At 40.0% G+C, this 18,062-nt stretch overlaps 1 protein-coding gene across 2 annotated transcripts in view; it reads right to left on the bottom strand.

The window, feature by feature from the left end:
• The window catches only part of OTOGL (otogelin like), a 209,300-nt gene that overhangs the window by 186,489 nt on the left and 4,749 nt on the right, over positions 1–18,062 (bottom strand). The window contains exons 5-9 of one of the 2 annotated variants that reach the window (XM_075600516.1): positions 15,200–15,298; positions 11,718–11,872; positions 8,105–8,226; positions 6,953–7,158; positions 1,732–1,859 (exon numbers count right to left, since the gene is read on the bottom strand). In XM_075600516.1, coding sequence (XP_075456631.1) covers positions 1,732–1,859; positions 6,953–7,158; positions 8,105–8,226; positions 11,718–11,872; positions 15,200–15,298 — 710 coding nt within the window. The remainder of the gene's footprint in view (positions 1–1,731; positions 1,860–6,952; positions 7,159–8,104; positions 8,227–11,717; positions 11,873–15,199; positions 15,299–18,062) is intronic. The other variant, XM_075600517.1, reaches the window with a different exon arrangement.

Consider the following 18,062-nt stretch of genomic DNA (forward strand, 5'->3'; position numbering starts at 1 on the left):
CATGTGCAACAGCTGATATCTATTGATTTTGTAATTAGGGTGTTGTAAGGGTATAAAAGGGTTCAGACCTCTCTCCCCCAGTAAAATTTGTCCCTGAAGAAGCTCCTTTGCTGGAGGGAAACGCGCGTTGGACGCGCAATGTTGTCAGTCTCCTACTTGGAGCTGTTTTAATGTAGTGTTTGCAGTCTCCTGGTTCTAACTGTGTAGACCATATGAGTTAGTCATTTATTAATTTAATTTCATAGTCAGTGTGCCTGCAATCCTTGCACTTTATGTGAGGCGTTTTCACAGTTCATTACTGTGAATTCACCCCAGCACTGCTGTGCTTGGCAGTCTTATGACGCAGCTAATATACCATCATCATCACTGCATGTGCCAGCTCTATCACTTAGATTAATCTCTATGTAAGTGTGCAGTGAAGTTATACTTAGCAGGAAAGCAGGATATTTAATCCTTTGGCCACTTACTTTTGTACATCTATATATTATTCACTATCTGGTCTCACCGTTGCTCCAGAGGGGTTAATACCCTGACTCATAGCATCCCCTGTCTTCTACATCCCACCAATATTTACTGGTCTACTGGGATAGTATGACTCTATAATTAATGACACGGTTGCTTGATAGCGATGATTTAATACATTTTTAATTCACATTACACATTACTTTGGTAATATATGTTTTAAGGAATTTATTAAAAGTTAATTTTTACACTTTGCTGGTGTGCATTTAAGTGAATTATTTTAGGGGGCACATCCATTTTGTGTTTCCCCTTCCCTTTTTTCTGCTTCTCATGTCACCTTATTTTGTCCTCTTTCAGCAAATTCAGCAGCATATTATTGAGAAATCAATTTTTAATAATGGAATTTAAAATGTAATGGACAGGAAAAAAAGAAACTTAATTTAGACATTTATAATTTGATACTGTGATATATATGTGACTATAATCCACGTGTAATTAACCCTTTCTTATCTCTGAATTCAATGTAACATGCTGCCTAAAACTTGCAATGTAATATTGTTAACCTTTTCAGATTTCTTAGTTCAAAAGAGGGGTCCAAAATATGACAAGCCTCCCCACCACAGAAAGGTAATCCCAAGAGACAGATCCTGCACTACATTTGTATCTCTTCCCAAAAGCTGAACTTTGTCTGCTTCTCTCTTCGCCTGAACTCTTAGGCTATGGCCCCAGTGTTCACTGCAGCCCGCGCGCCTGGCGGCCTGGTGGCACGTGCACGGGTGAAGGCCACAATGTGCGGTCTAGGGGGAGTGATGGGATGTTGCGGTGGGCACAGCCATGATGGGGGCAGGTGCTTTGGTCTACACTATCTGCCTTTCCATTGGCTACCCGCAGACCATGTGATCGCATCACGGCAAGGAAAGACAAAATTCTTGTCTTCCCTGCCAGCGTATGCGTCATTGTGCTTTGCGCGCCCACACACACGGCAACTGGGGCCTGCCCCATAGTGGGCTGTGTTGTGGTGTGTGGCGCGCACAATGTAGCGCGTGCAGCAGCGGCCACTGGGGACCTGGCCTTAGGCCCAAAAAAATCCGTTATTTACTTAATGTGGTGTTAAGTTAAAGCAATGTTAAGTGCTGTTTTCATGGGGAACGGGCTTTCTGGTAGTATAATGGGTGTCAGTGTCTTCTAATTAGGGGACTATACAAATAAAAAAGATTGCTTAATGTTTTCTGAAACAAATAAGTGTTGCTCATAATCACTTAAACTTACCTCCTGTGTTGCCTCATCAGAGCAAGGATCAGGATAATCAGAAGAAGTGGCCACACAAAGGGGTTCCTCTGGGGTCTGCACATACCAACTGTTGGCAAACATAGCAATGTCTTCAGTAGACTCCCCTGCTGTATAAGAAACAAATGATAATATATTGTACATAGTTATTGTTATTTCTCTTTATACAGAAAGTACAAATACGTTTATACCACCAGTACTTGCCTGTGGCTACTGTATGTGAACTATGTTCTAAGTCTCCATTTCAAAACTGAGGGACTTCAATAAGCGCTGAAGTGGCCGATTGCACTGCTTACTGCAATCAGCCAAAAACTCCCATTGACTTGAGGTCGCTTACGGGGGTTAGTTAGTAATCCTCTAATATCTGCAAATCTGTACATCATTTGCTTCACTTTCATGTCATGTTTAAAAAACTTGTGGCATATGAATATGAAACAAATGTGACCTTTGCATTCAATAACTATTTAATTTAAATGTATATACTGTACTATGCTCTTAGGGGCTGATTCTATAAACTCTGAATCAACCACTTGCAGATTGCCGTTGAGTTAAATGGGAGTTTTGAGGTGATTGTGGTATGATCGCCGACTTCTGATTTTATAGAATGTCTTCATTAGCCAATAAGTGACTTTCAAGTGATGCTAATGAACAGCACGTTTTACAAAACACTATCCTGCACCCAAAGTTTGTAAACCATCATCCTAATCCAGTGCAGACATTTTACATATGATTTTGTTTTATATTACCTCATTTAAAATGCCTTAATATTTGTACATATATTGCAGTGTTCTGGCACAGAACGCATGCTAAGTGCCCCTTCCTATGTAAAACAAGATGTTAGAAATTGAATGATATTGAATGTCACATAAGGGAAAGTGTGCCAGGAATTTATGATGAGCGTGAGACTGCATAACTAAAAATAAACTTGTCACAAACGGTACACCTGTCAGGACGTGACTTGTGTACAGCAGCGGCTTTGAAGATCCGCCGCCCCATGGCACTTACCTGTGGCAGCCGCCTCCTTGCTGCCACCCTCCTTCCGAATTGCAGCGTCAAATGACGCTGCGGACGTCACACAGTGTCACGTTGCCATGGAAACATGACGTCATTACGTCGTTTGATAGGTCTGAGAGCGCGGCATCTGTATATGGTGGTGGATATTTTTACCGCCCCGCATTTTACCACCCTAGGTCCGGGCCTATCGAGCCTAATGGGAAATTCGCCACTGTGTGTATATGTGACAATGGTTGATACACACAGCTATCTTTCTGACTCGCTTATATCTGCAGGGTCCCTAAAATAAGTAATATCTCCCCTCAATCCGTCACAATATATCTTAATTCGCTTCCACCACCAAAAATAGGTTAAAGTTTTACTTGCAGAGTTTTTGGCACCTGGTTACTAAGAAAAATTAGTGTCATTAACACACAGAAACCTATTATAGCAAAATGTGTCCACAAATGCAGTTACTCTCTTCAAAACATGCAAAGTTCAATTAGGTTCCAAAGACAGTACTTATTAAGTTTTAGATTTAATATACAAAAGTAGTACAGTGCATAGTTACAGAAAAGAATGATATGAGAAACATACTATATAATATGCAGACAGTTTCATAAAAATAATGGGCTTAAACAAGCAGAAATTCATAACACACATTACCACCCTTCTCAAAGGGTCTTGAGTTGGAAATGTGAGATTTCCCATGTCATGGCATTAACACTCACTTTGTAGAATTCTAAATTCATATCCCAAATGCGTGGTTTTTATCCCCCAAAAAACTGTATTGGAAACAGAATACGCCCACCTAACGCCCCCTTATCAATCACTAATTACATTTTTAAGGCTTGGGGAGAGAAAACAGTTTTTTTTATTTAAACTAAAAAATGCCTGAGTATAAACATACCCCATAACTTTCTTTCTGTGACACCTAGAATAATGAAATCTTCATCGTTGCATTTGTATAATTAAAATACACATATGGACACCCATCTTGATTGGGGTAACGTAAATCTTTGAAGGTGACATATGTATCTGATATGTAACATAGACCAACTTGTCATATTTGGCATCATTTAATCCGTCTGTTCGCAAATGTTATAAAGCTATTGTTTATTCTTGAGCATCATTTCAGATCCAAGATATCTTTTATTTTTAGTAAAGACCTTTTCAATTCATGGCTGTAATGTTTACAACAATTTTATGGAAAGCAAGTTGCTGGTTGCTCTGTTTTCCACCTCAGATGAGGCAAAGTTTTAAACAAGAAGTGTGTCCTGAACCAGAGACCCGCAAACTATTTTTAGCTGTGGTAATTTACAAGAAGACCCTCTAGCATAGGTAGATATGTTGATAGGTAGATAAACAGAGAGGTGGCTAGGTCAATAGATAAGTATATTGGATGGGTAAATGGATATATTTATGGATAAATGGATGGATAGATAGATGACAGTTATTTAATTAAAATCCCTCCTACGTAAAATTTGTTTCCTCCATAAAAACGAAGATATCTTTTCTATCAGGTGGCTTCAAAATTGCTAAAATGTAGTATGGTGGCCATTATATTTTATTTGAATTAATAATTGATTCTTTAATAGAAGAGAATAAATCTTTTTATGGATATAGAAGACAACTCTGGTACTCAGGCTAGATCTAGAGGTGCTGCTATGCATGTGTACACACCCTAGGCATAGGAAGTATCAGTCAAATTGAAGTTCTGAGCAAATCTCTTTGTACAAAAGCAAACCCGACTTGTTTTTAAAATTAACAAATGTCTCTTATGGAAACACATGAATTGATGGTAGACAAGAACCATCAGGCCTACCTAATCTTCCCATTTTCCTATTGCCCTATTCTTAGCTTTATGTTTTGACAATACACTATTTTTGCAATATTCTTGTCTTGTTCGTAGTGAAAGTTATGGCACAATTTTAATTGCACTTGTGACACTGATTTGCCCTAAGGGAAAAGTGTGAATTTAAATTGTAAACTGGGATTAGCAGTCTGGTGTCACTAAAGTACACGTGCAAAATTAGGTTGTGTATCTCTATTTGTTACAAAAACAGACTAATCCATTAGGAATATGCGTAAATTCCAAAACAAGAAGTTAAGGCAAAATACAACAAGCGCACCTACATGTTGCAATAAGTAAATGTTATGTATATATGTATGTACAGCTCAACCCCGTTATAGCGCGATCCGCTTTTTTTTAAAAGTTTTTTTCTTTTGCACACACACTGCACACACTCACTGCACACTGCATACTGCATACATTCACAGCACACTGCACAAACTCACAGCACACTGCATACATTCACAGCACACTGCACAAACTCACAGCACACTGCATACATTCACAACACACTGCACACACTCACAGCACACTGCACACACTCACAGCACACTGCACATACTCCCAGCACACTGCACACTCACAGCACACTGCATACATTCACAGCACACTGCATACATTCACAGCACACTGCATACATTCACAGCACACTGCATACATTCACAGCACACTGCACACACTCACAGCACACTGCATACATTCACAGCACACTGCACAAACTCACAGCACACTGCATACATTCACAGCACACTGCACACACTCACAGCACACTGCACACACTCACAGCACACTGCACACACTCACAGCACACTGCACATACTCCCAGCACACTGCACACTCACAGCACACTGCATACATTCACAGCACACTGCATACATTCACAGCACACTGCACACACTCACAGCACACTGCACACACTCACAGCACACTGCACACACTCACAGCACACTGCACACACTCACAGCACACTGCACACACTCACAGCACACTGCACACACTCACAGCACAATGCACACACTCACAGCACAATGCACACACTCACGGTACACTGCACACACACTGCATACACTCACAGCACACTGCACACACTCACAGCACACTGCACACACTCGCAGCACACTGCACACACACACACACTGACACACACACAGCACACACTCATAGCACACACTCACAGCACATTGCACACACTCACAGCACACTGCATACACTCACAGCACACTGCACACACTCACAGCACACTGCACACACTCACAGCACACTGCACACACACACACTGACACACTGACACACACAGTCTCACACAGTCAAATAACACACACACACACACACAGAGACACACTGCCTCTTTAAGGGAGCTTGCTCTTGCAAGACGGAAGCAGAAGTAGGAAGCAGAGACAGGGAGAAGAGCTGCCAGATGCCGGGTAAGTGCTGTGTGCTGTTGCTGCTGCCCCACTGGGTCTGGGAACGCTGGGAGAGTTCTCAGCTTTCCCCCTCCGGCAAACACGGTACCACCACACGAAAAAAAATAAAAAAAATTGGCGGCCATTTTTTTTCCGCGACCCGTTTATAACACAGTGGTCGTGGGTGGCCCCCGAGGACCGCGCTATAACAGGGTTATAGCACTATATATCTTTATTTATATAGTGCCATCTATTTACATATCTCGTCCCAGCAGTAATACACGTAACATAATAATAGAATAAATAGGGGGAATAAGTGCTTCAGACATGAGAGTAACAATAGGAAAGGGAGACCCTGCCCCGAAGAGCTTACAATCTAATTGGTAAGTAGGGAGAACTTACAGAGACAGTAGGAAAGTGTTATGGTAAGTGTGTCTGCAAGGGGTCAAGGTCAGTGCATCTGAGATGTACGGTATAGTATCAGCCAGCAGAGCTACCTATATGTTTCATTAAAGAGCTGTGATTTAAGGAAGGTCCTTTATTTATCTCAAGAGTATTACTGCTCTGAAGTGCTATGATGGAGCTATATAAATAAAGATATATATACAGTACATACATAAATACATACATACATACAAATGAACACATTGTGGCTATTCAAATTAACTTAACTAATATATTGAGAAACAAATTACAGCTATTTTGTGAAATTGGTGAAAACTTCAATCGCTGAAAAGGTGACAGAGAGTTTACTTTCTCGTCAGTCACGTTCATGAGTTCATTGCTGCTCATATATCACCAAAAGTAAGATAACATGGAGACAGTAATACAACCAATGTTTGCTTAGAAATATACATCCAGTCTGAACAAACATTGGGGCTCTCAGCAGGCAGATAGCAGGCGGACATACTATAACAAAGCACAGTCCCATTCGTACTGTATCTTCTGAACTTACTGTATTGTATTATCAGATCATCAGACCAATTGCCATTAAAATTCCCACACAGGCCGCAGGGTTTGCCTTTGTGATCTTCTGTCAGTTTGATATAAATCCCGCAGCTTCCATCCCAAGCAAGAGAGAATCCAAAGGTAGTTTTCACCAGAATGTAGTCAGCTAGTCTCTCAATAAAAACATTTTCTACTGTCTGTGGCAGTAACAATCTGCTCAACAGAGATAGGAGACATGTAATAAAATAGAAATAATGTAATTACCGCAGCACGTTACAATAAATCACTCATTCACAATTCATTATTTGCTGGTGTAACAGGAATATGCAAAATGTATGTATTGATCCTCTTGTTATTACTATCATCTCCACTATGAAAGGAAAAGATTTGACTTTGGAGATCACCCAAACAGTAATAGCATTTAAATAAAGTGAATTAAAAAGGTTCAGTATATAAACTAACACAAATCCTGATCCTTAGACTCTTGGTGCGTATTTATTAAACGGGTCACTATTGCAGTCAATGGGAGTTTCTGTGCGATAGTGCTACGATCTGTACAATTGCAATTTAATGAATAACCCATTTTCTGTCTGTAAATATCAACTGCTCAAAAAGTTTTAACTCTGTTCTCTTCTGTAAAAAATAGGCAAATATTCTGTTATAATGCTGAGTCGCTATCACTATTTAGCGGCTGAACAATTAGTTCGTGCTACGACTCCACTGTCATTAGCCAACTTTAATCAGCTCCCCAGAGTCTCTACAAAATGTTACACTACCTCTCAGTGCCACATATCCTGGTCCAATAAAGCCTATAATTAAAGTGCTCTGACAGAGAGCACAGTGTATCATTCCCCGTACCTACAGTATATGATTTAAAGGCTCCTATTCAAGAGACATCAGATTAGTTCAACTCTTTGGTGACAAATTCTCAGTATAATCGGTTTTTTTTTCTGGGTAATATGTGCATAAAAGGATCCTTTTAAATGTATTCATTGTGTGAATCCAGGCATAAGTGGATATGTGGACCATAAAGTGACATTTTCTTTCGATTTAAATGGTATGGGTACTATGTTCCACTATTTAACTTAAGACAAAGGTAACCTAATATCTGAATATGGGGCAATTCCTAATGAATATAATGAATGAGCAGTTTGCTTACCGTACACCTCCCATTCTCACTTCATAACCAGAAACAGTGATCTCGTCTTGGCTTGAAAAGAACATACTGATTGAGCGTGGACATGTATACACTGAACCATCACACTTAGGGCTGTTATGAACCTTACAACAAAACAGGAAAAACAATCAGGCTTGTGCTCTCGTAGTTAATTTACTTATACTGTAACTTTGTTCTACAACTGCACACTTAGTAATTGGTATATCAAATCTGACAATAAGACAGACGGTTTCAAGATTTGCATCACACTCTCTTACAGTATAATATTGTATTTTCAAAGTGGTACTGGCAAATGTTTTTTACACCTATGTACATTATCATAGAGAGGAAATAGTGATAGACAGCACTCAAAAAAACAGATGATCTAATGCAGGTTGCAGGGTGCAAACTAAAGGAACAAAAAGAAGGACCCAATTCCTCCTAAATAATGACATAGCAGTAATAATAGTTCCAGCACTCACTGACTTATAGAGTAAATCTAAGGAGTAGGTAATTGCAAAATCAAAAAAGTATTTAATAACAACACAAGTTAAATACACAGAACAATGTGACCAACACAAAATCGTCTAAAATACATAATGCAAGCAGGGCCCCCCTGTTTATCCCCATTTTTTGCCCCCCCACCCCCCCCCCCACTTCCCAGTGTGTTACATCCTGTTTTTTCTTATACTACTTGTGCTTGCATTATGTATTTTAGACGATTTTGTGTTGGTCACATTGCTCTGTGTATTTAACTTGTGTTGATATTAAATACTTTTTTGATTTGGCAATTACCAACTCCTTAGATTTACTCTATAAGTCAGTGAGTGCTGGAACTATTATTACTGCTATGTACATTATCATATTTTCGCACCTTTGTGTGCCTCTGTATAATACCAATTTTGATATGTTGTGTCACCTTTTTTGTTCACTTTTTGCAAGTGACATGCATAATTAATTGCAATCAGGCACCGCTTCAGTGTGCATCAACATTGTCTGTCCAATTCTTCTTGGTGTAAAAGACAAATGAAAGTAGACGCAGATAATTCTTAGTGCATCTATATGTACAGTACGAACATATCACGCAGCATGCAAACAGTAGGGAAAACATGCACCAAATGTAAGAACAGGAATAATTACTGGACATTTTTACACAATGCACTCTTTCAATTCATTTTTAAAAAAGGAACACATGGATACTTAGATTTTTGATGTTGTTGCCATATAATACATAATACAATATATGTATTAAGGCTCTGCCTTAAAAAGCACCGTGCCGGAATAGCTATCAGCTAGTGGGATCGCTTTTTTGTGTTCCTGCAGGAGCATGTATGTATTATTCCCACCTAAAGATTAGTAGTTGTGCAATGATATCTGCTTTTTCACTTCTTTTTTTCTGCTGTTTTTAAAGAACATTTGAGAATAAAATAAGAAGAAAAATGCACACAAAGTGCACCACGAATTAGTTACAAATATTTAACAATTTTTATATCTGGTCAAATGACCACACAAATGGTACAGAAACAACAACTACAAAGATCAATGTAAATGAAAAATACACAATTAAATAATAAAAAAAACTACATTAAATGCCAGGGCACTCCCAGATTGGGATACTAAACCGAAGCCTACACGAGAATCAGAGTTAATCTAACCAAACATTTATAATAGAAGTTCTACTAAGCAACCTGATTCAAATACCACAATGATGGGGACAGATACTGACAACAAGCGATAACGGTAGTCGTGGTTGGCGTGAAATGTCCGGACTGCACCAGCACTCGACAGAACTTCCCTCTGCCCACGTTTCCTGGTCCCAGCCAATGGGTGAGCGCGCAGAGCAGCCTCTTGTGACCTCTACGCGTTTCGCAACAGCGTGCTTCGGCAGGAGGTCACGTTAGAGGCTGCCCACGCGCATTATATGGCAACAGTAACCAATGAGATCAGAACACATAACTTGGCACTGACACAAGCATTACTAATGCGTGAAATTAGTGATATGTGAAAAAATTGTCGGGTCAAGTTAATCTCCAACAAATATTGACAAATATGTGATAACTAGTGATCAGAATATATCTCTAATAACTAAACATATAACAAAGCCCTTTCTTGGATTATTTTAAAGTATTTTTCTACTGAGAATTAAGACCAATTGAACTATGAACTATAAACATATCCACAGGAAATGACATCTGTCTGATCTGTACTGTGTTATATCATATAAGTTAGTGGCAGTTTTAAGGAACTTTGGAGAAAACTATTGCATAATTAAGTTTACTCAACAGTGATGTCTTATTTTGTTTATTGAAAAATAAGACTAGACGGAAACATACAGACATAAATATTTATAATTAATTTCTAATGTAATACTTTTGGGTATTTATAGATGTCTATAGAGGTCTAATGATCAATCTCCAGAAATGCCACTTTTGGTGTGTCTAGGCAATAAAAGAGATTGGACAGACATTTATTGAATTAGATAGCTTTGGCCTGTGTCTTCCACACCAGTGATGCACACACACAGGACAGGAAACATCTTATGGAAAGCACCAGTGTGAAGCCATAGCTACTGCATCGCCCATCCTCTGGGAATACTAGAGTAAGTAATGCTACAGTAAATGAAAATGGAATTTGAAATTGCAATAACAATAGCCTGTGTTTGATACCGAGAATGATACCTGGGTAAGCTTTGCATAGCACGAGGTCCAGGGTCAGTGGGAATGCCTTTGACCTTGGAAGAGGAGGAGGTGCACAGCACTAGCAGAATACTGCTAGTTGGCCACTTTATTATCAAGGTGATATGATGTTACTACTGTAGTGTAGAAGGCAGCAGGCAGCAGGCCGCAGGCAGCAGGCAGCAGGCAGCAGGCAGCAGGCTGAATTAAGGAAGCGTAACTTAATGCAGACACAATAGATGGTTACAAATTAGATTTGAAGAATGGAGAAGTCAGAAAATACTGGGAAACAGAGATGGGATCCCAGAATAAGTGAACTGTCACCACTATATCAGCCGTTATAGTGTTACTATCACCTGGACAGTATCTAAATTCATGTATTTGCAAAACTCATTATTGGCTTTAATTGAGAAACAGTTTCTTCAACAAGTCACTATTTCAGTTCATGTCTAATATGGTGGGACAGTTAGCAATAGGGCAAAGAAATGCCTGTGGTAAATGATTATCCACTGTCGCAGGAAAGATAAAAAGCCTGTATTTGTATAGCTATATAACAAGTATAGGATTAAGCCTTCCAATAAGTGAGATTTTTTCAAGGTAATTTTTTTTAAGCACTTTACTCTTATTTTGACTTTGCACATCAGCTTGTGTTCTAGGAAGTATCAATAGCAGAGTTATGGAGGAGCTATGGGATGCACATATTACCATGAGGTGTATTAAATTCAGGGGCTTCCGCATCAGCATTTCCCCCCTATTTCTTGAAAACATTTACCAGGGTTAAGTTGGAGTGAACCACACAGCCTAAACCTAATATCATATATTAAAGTTTTGGAAACTTGAGAAGTTTCATTCATTTGAAGACGACAATATGCTGAAGCTGATAGATCAACTACATAATCTGCAAGGGGACTACTGTTTTGTACCTATGCAATTGTTCTTACCCATATAGTATAAAGAGGCACAGGATCACTGCAATCCCTTGCAAAAATGTAAGAACAGTTTCCGGGGAAGTAGTAGTAGACACCATCAAATGTTTCAAAATTATATTGACCCCAGGTTTTGCAAATCCCATCTCTTTCTTTGCCAGTGTTTGGTACTATGGAGAAAAAAAGTAACATCAGTTATAACTTGTACACAATTCCCAATTAAAGAGAGTGGCATGTTTTCCAGTCAGCAACTCTAAAATATATGAAGGATGATTTAAATAGAAGGTTATTCCCCTTGAGAGTCAGACAGTATGAGGTAATTGGTTAGTGTGGTACTACAGGTGAGAACTCATGTTGATGCTACATGGCAGATATGCACAAGGTGGCTGCAATATAACAGAACAGAGACAAACATTTTCATTGTGCCATCTGCCAGAGTGCCAGACACATACTGAATTGAAATGCTTTATTTTAAAATAAATACAACTCTAAAAACTGCAGGAAGTGATTCCACTAGCATATCACAGCAAATAAAGTGATATTGGGTTGACAAGTCTAAGGCATCATATAAGCAATGTGGTATGGTGTCAGACCCAACAGAATCAGAAGTTGAACTCACACAACCTCTGTTATCCAGGACAACAGCTCTAGCAGTGTGAGCTTAACCAGCTGTAGAACTAGTTTTGAGCTCTACTTATAATTGAGTGTTCATATCTATACAAAGCACTTTACCCTCTTCTGGGATAGATAAGCTTATCTAATAAGCAATCTTCTGCCATGAAACACCTTCTGGCATAGGAAGACACTTTACAGTCCATTTATTTGAATAGGCTATAATGTATTCCAGCATGCATTATGGCAGAACAATGCTTAGTAAATATGGTCTACTGTTTTTATCCTTTATAACAGGCCTGCCCAACTCGTAAAGTGAGAAGGGCCGAACTGCTCCAAGGAAAAATGTTGGGCCGCACGGGTGAAATCATCATCATCATCATCATCATCATCATCATCATCATCATCATCTCTCCTCCAGCACCTCTCAGCATCATCATCATCATCATCATCATCATCATCATCATCATCATCATCATCGTCGTCATCGTCATCGTCATCATCATCCTCATATCTCCCCCAGAACCCCTCACTATCAATCTTTACGATACTCCCCATCTATCTCTCATACCCCCATCTCTCCCCCTCACCCACACAATACCCCCCTCCACATCAAACACACAATACCCCCTCCACATCAAACACACAATACCCCCCTCCACATCAAACATACAATACCCCCCTCCACATCCCCCCAGCCCATTCCATGTCAGCATCCCCCCCACAAGTCAGCATCCCCCCCATGTCTCTCTCCCCTCAATATGACACTCTCCCCCTCCCCTCAATATGACACTCTTTCCCCCTCCCCTCAATATGACACTCTTTCCCCCTCCCCTCAATATGACACTCTCTCCCCCCCCTGCAACTCACATCACACCCTCCCCCTGCAACTCACATCACTCTCACCCTCCCCCTGCAACTCACATCACTCTCTCCCGCCCCCTGCAACTCACATCAGTATCTCCCCCCCCTGCACCTCACATCAGTATCTCCCCCCCCTGCATCTCACATCACTCTCTCCCCCCCTGCACCTCACATCACTCTCCCCCCCTGCATCTCACATCACTCTCTCCCCCCCCTGCACCTCACATCACTCTCTACCCCCCTGCACCTCACATCACTCTCTCCCTGCACCTCACATCACTTCCCCCCCTGCCCCTCACATGTCAGCAGCCCAGCCCCCCCTCACATGTCAGCAGCCCTCCCCTCCCCATGTCAGCAGCCCACCCCCTCACATGTCAGCAGCCCACCCCCCTCACATGTCAGCAGCCCCCCCCCTCACATGTCAGCAGCCCACCCCCCCACTAGCCCATTTTTCACACCCACCCCCCCCCACCAGCCTGTTTTTCACACACCACCAGCCCGTTTTTCTCACACAGATACACACACACACACAGATACACACACACACACACAAACCTTTCTTAGATCAGCTCAGCACATCCTCTCTCCCCGGTACTAAGCCCCGCCCCCGGCATGCTCTGACCTCCCCGGCAGCCTGCTATTGAAAAAAAATACACGGCTGCCGTATCCTCCTCATGCTGCTGCTGCCCCCGCGCACTGCAAAACCTGGGGACTGGGAGGGAGAGGGAGGGGGCTGGGTGGGAGAGGGAGGGAGGAGGGATGAATCGCCACCATTTTTTTAAACTTTTTTTTTTTTTAATTTATTTAATTAACTGGCGCCGCACAGAGAGGCCGGACTGGCCACATGCGGCCCGCGGGCTGTATGTTGTGCAGGCCTGCTTTATAAGACTAGAAGTACTAACTCAAGTCACAAGCTCACTTTGTTATATTACATTCTCTCTGCATCTGCTTTATTTGCTGTGCTTCACCTTGTTTTTACTTGTGTGTCAGAAAACATGTGTTTGATTTAATCTCAACTGGTCTCAGTAACTCATAGGCCTCAGTACATATTACTTTGTGCTTGAAGTTCTTTCAAGGTTACAATCAACAACATAGATATCCCTGGGAAGTATGCTTTTAGTAGACAGTAGTGCACTGTTAACCATCAGCTGGTTTTGCTCACACTGCTAGAGCTGCAGTCTAGAAAAGTAAGGGTTGTCGGTTCCAGTCTTATTGGGTCTGACACTATTCCAGTCTTTAGATTGGTGCCTTGTACTGATCAACTCTATATAGTTGGTATGGAAATCCTTTCAGGAAATGTGGGATGGGACTAATTTAAATATACTTTGCATGGTAATTAGCATATCTCCCAGCTAGGTAACTCAGGTGTGCTCATTTATCAGAACAGGCATGTCTCCCTAATTTATATATATATATACACACACACACACACACAACTGGAGAAACTTACTAAATTTGAAAGGTGCTCTCCTGTGCTCTTTCTAAAATTTCAACAACAGATTAATCTCTTTCTTTGGTAAAAAAAAAATCCAAAATTGTGGATTGCCCTTTTTGAGATTGATCAGCAGACCAAAGGAACCAGCAGATACAAATCCGCAGAAATAACTTGACCATCTCTACCTGTTGTTTTGGTACAACAATGCAGCATGTGTCAATGAACCAAAAATAGATTTCTACTCCAATAGATACAGAGATATTTTAACTACATATTTGCAAACAATGCATTAAAACAGTGGTTCGTGAACTAGCAAACTTCATATTTATGTTCATATTCTTCATATTCATATTCATGAAGACTACACCATCTGAAACACAATAGCCTTCACTGAAATCGAAACTCCCCAACAAACCTAAAGCCCAGCTATACTGTCTTAAATATAATAATATTATATCATGATCAACAATTGAGAGCACTGCCCAGCATATTATATTCTAGTAGCGGACAAATGCCTTGAATAAACTGTGATTTATCACAAGAAGCTGATGTATGTATCAGGATTCATTTAAATAATTCAACTTACCAAATTGACATCTGTTTCCCTGGGCTTGAAAGGTCTCACAATCACATACACCAGTCTCTGAACAAATTGCCCCATTAAGGCAGCCTTGAGGGCAGGAATCTGCAATGACAATGACTTTATAAAGGATGGTCTGTTGTACGAGTGTCGTGGAGTACACCTCTGGGTACAAATATATCAAGTATATGTTGAGACAGATAGCAATTGATAAGATACATATGTTTAGTTTAAAGTTACATGTTCATGTTTTCAAATAGTTCATAGGCATATTATATGCAGAAAACTAAATAATGGATTATAAAAGCTTTCTATAGGATCGGGTTACGTACATTGAATAGACATAATAGCCACAATACTATTTTAGAATCCATTAAATATTGTTTCCTAGTGCTCAAGACCCCATTTGTATTGCAGAATGTAAACGTCGATTGAGAATTGAGTTTTTAATATAAATTGGCAAAACATTTGCTTACACTCGCAAATATAGTATGGAAAATGTTATACATTTTGTATATTATATATAGATATATATATCTATATATATATATAAAATACGTCAACGTTCGCAACATATGCATGGTGCTCATCCAATGATTTAAACTACCCCCCAAATGTTGCTGGCTGCATTAAATGTGCTCATAATTCTCTTACTTTCTAGAGCAGTGTTTTTCGACCAGGGTTCCCCGGACATCCCTAAAGGGTTCCCAGCAATTTTCAGGCCATTTTAAAACTCTACCAAATAAAGAATAAATGAGTACTTCAGTATTAGGGGATTCCTTTTTTTTTTAATTTGGACTAACAATTGATATATTAAGAGAAGATTTTGAGAGTTCTACTCCCTTTCTCAGGTCAGCAATTCTGATTTACTAAATATTTCAGGAGTTTAACAGATGTAAAAATCCAGATAACAATCTAAGGGGTAGATTCTCAGACTGTTCATTTTTTAACATTACGTTATCTCAATTTAACATCTCGATATCTGTAACGAATATCTGCAAAGGCGCTTAGCACTACGATGTTCAGCCATTTTCCTTACAAATAAGGGAAATATACATTTTATTGGAGTTTAGATTTACTCATAACCAAATTATATGGTAATGAGCAGTTTACCTAACAACGGAAATCCTCCGACCTCCGTTACTGCTAAGGTTATGTTAATACCATAACCATATTTAGCGCCTGCTGAAAGCTGCTCTTACACCCATCCAGACTCTGCTTATCATTAAGTTATTTATTGGAATAGCAATGTAATGAGTATAGGACTTAACCCTTTCATTGAAAAAAGTTACATGCGTCATACAAAGATATATATTATAGATCAAATAAATGTCTGAAACACATCATAAACGATAATATGTTTTTTAGTGATTACAGTGATTATATCTTTGTGTGAACTAATATGGTATATAATGTAATAATGACTGTATCTGATCTCAGACGCGCTATTAGAGTGGATTGGGGTTCTTACAATGCATCTGATCTCAGACACACTATTAGAGTGGATTGGGGTTCTTACAATGCATCTGATCTCAGACGCGGCATTGGAGAGGTTTGGGGTTCCTTAAAATGCAAAACAAATACAGTACGTTACTGGCTTTGTCCAGCTTTTAAGTGCACTAAATCACAAATAAACATATGTGTCATTTATTTAACCCTTTCAGTGCACTTTCACATACTTCACAAAGTTTAATCCATAGGACAGTAAGAAATTGCATATATTCAGTGTAGGTACCTGCTAAACAGAGTTTACCATGACAATGTTGGCAGGCTTGAATCATGTTTTGATCAAAATATGCAACCAAATGGCACTAGAGTTTTTTAACCCAATTGGTAGGAGCGCAGGAATTGTTCTTTGTTTCCCTTAAAAACTCTAACGCGTTTTGGGCAGTGGCCCTTTGTCAACACTCTTTGACAAAGGGCCACTGCCCGAAACGCGTTAGTGTTTTTACCTGCCACTGTACCATGATGTGTACCATGATGTGTGCCATGGATTAAGCATTTTTAACCCTTAATTTACAGGTGTCTAGCCCCCAAGTTCATTGCTGTGCTCCGCTTTATTTCCTCATGGAATTCTCCTGCTGACTTATACAACAAGCGTGATGCAGGCTGACGGATCAACCGCCTCAAAACTGTGAGTACTCCTCTCCTTTATGCTTAGTATTGGGGGATTATTTCTCTTTTTATGTGAGCCATTCTCCAGGGTGACGATCAATGGTAGTGGTGTTCACACAGAGTTATACTTGCTTATACTTTGACTACTGTTAGGTTCTAAATGTAAAAATGTCACTCGTATATTTTAGCCAAATTGGTAGGAATTTTTCTTTGTGTTCCTTACAATGCATCTGATCTCAGACGCACAATTAGAGAGGGTTGGAGCTCCTTACAATGCATCTTATTTCAGACATGCTATTAGAGAGGTTTGGGGTTCCTTACAATACATCTGATCTCAGATGCGCTATTAGAGAGGTTTGGGGTTCCTTACAATGCATATGATCTCAGACACACTATTAGGGAGGGTTGGGGTTCCTTACAATGCATGTGATCTCAGATGCGCTGTTAGAGAGTGTTGGGGTCCCTACAATGCATCTAATCTCAGATGCGCTATTAGAGAGGTTGGGATTCCACACAATGCATCTGATCGCAGACACACTATTAGAGAGGGTTGGGGTTCCTTACAATGCATCTGATCTCAGACGTGATGTTAGAGAGGGTTGGGGTTCCTTATAATGCATCTGATCTCAGACGCGCTATTAGAGAGGGTTGGGGTTCCTTATAATGCATCTGATCTCATGTGCGCTATTAGAGAAGGTTGGGGTTCCTTACAATGCATCTTGTCTCAGACGCGCAATTGGAAAGGGTTGGGGTT

The sequence above is a fragment of the Ascaphus truei genome, chromosome 5 (genome assembly GCF_040206685.1).
Source record: "Ascaphus truei isolate aAscTru1 chromosome 5, aAscTru1.hap1, whole genome shotgun sequence".
In the NCBI taxonomy this organism is placed as follows: Eukaryota; Metazoa; Chordata; class Amphibia; order Anura; family Ascaphidae; genus Ascaphus; species Ascaphus truei.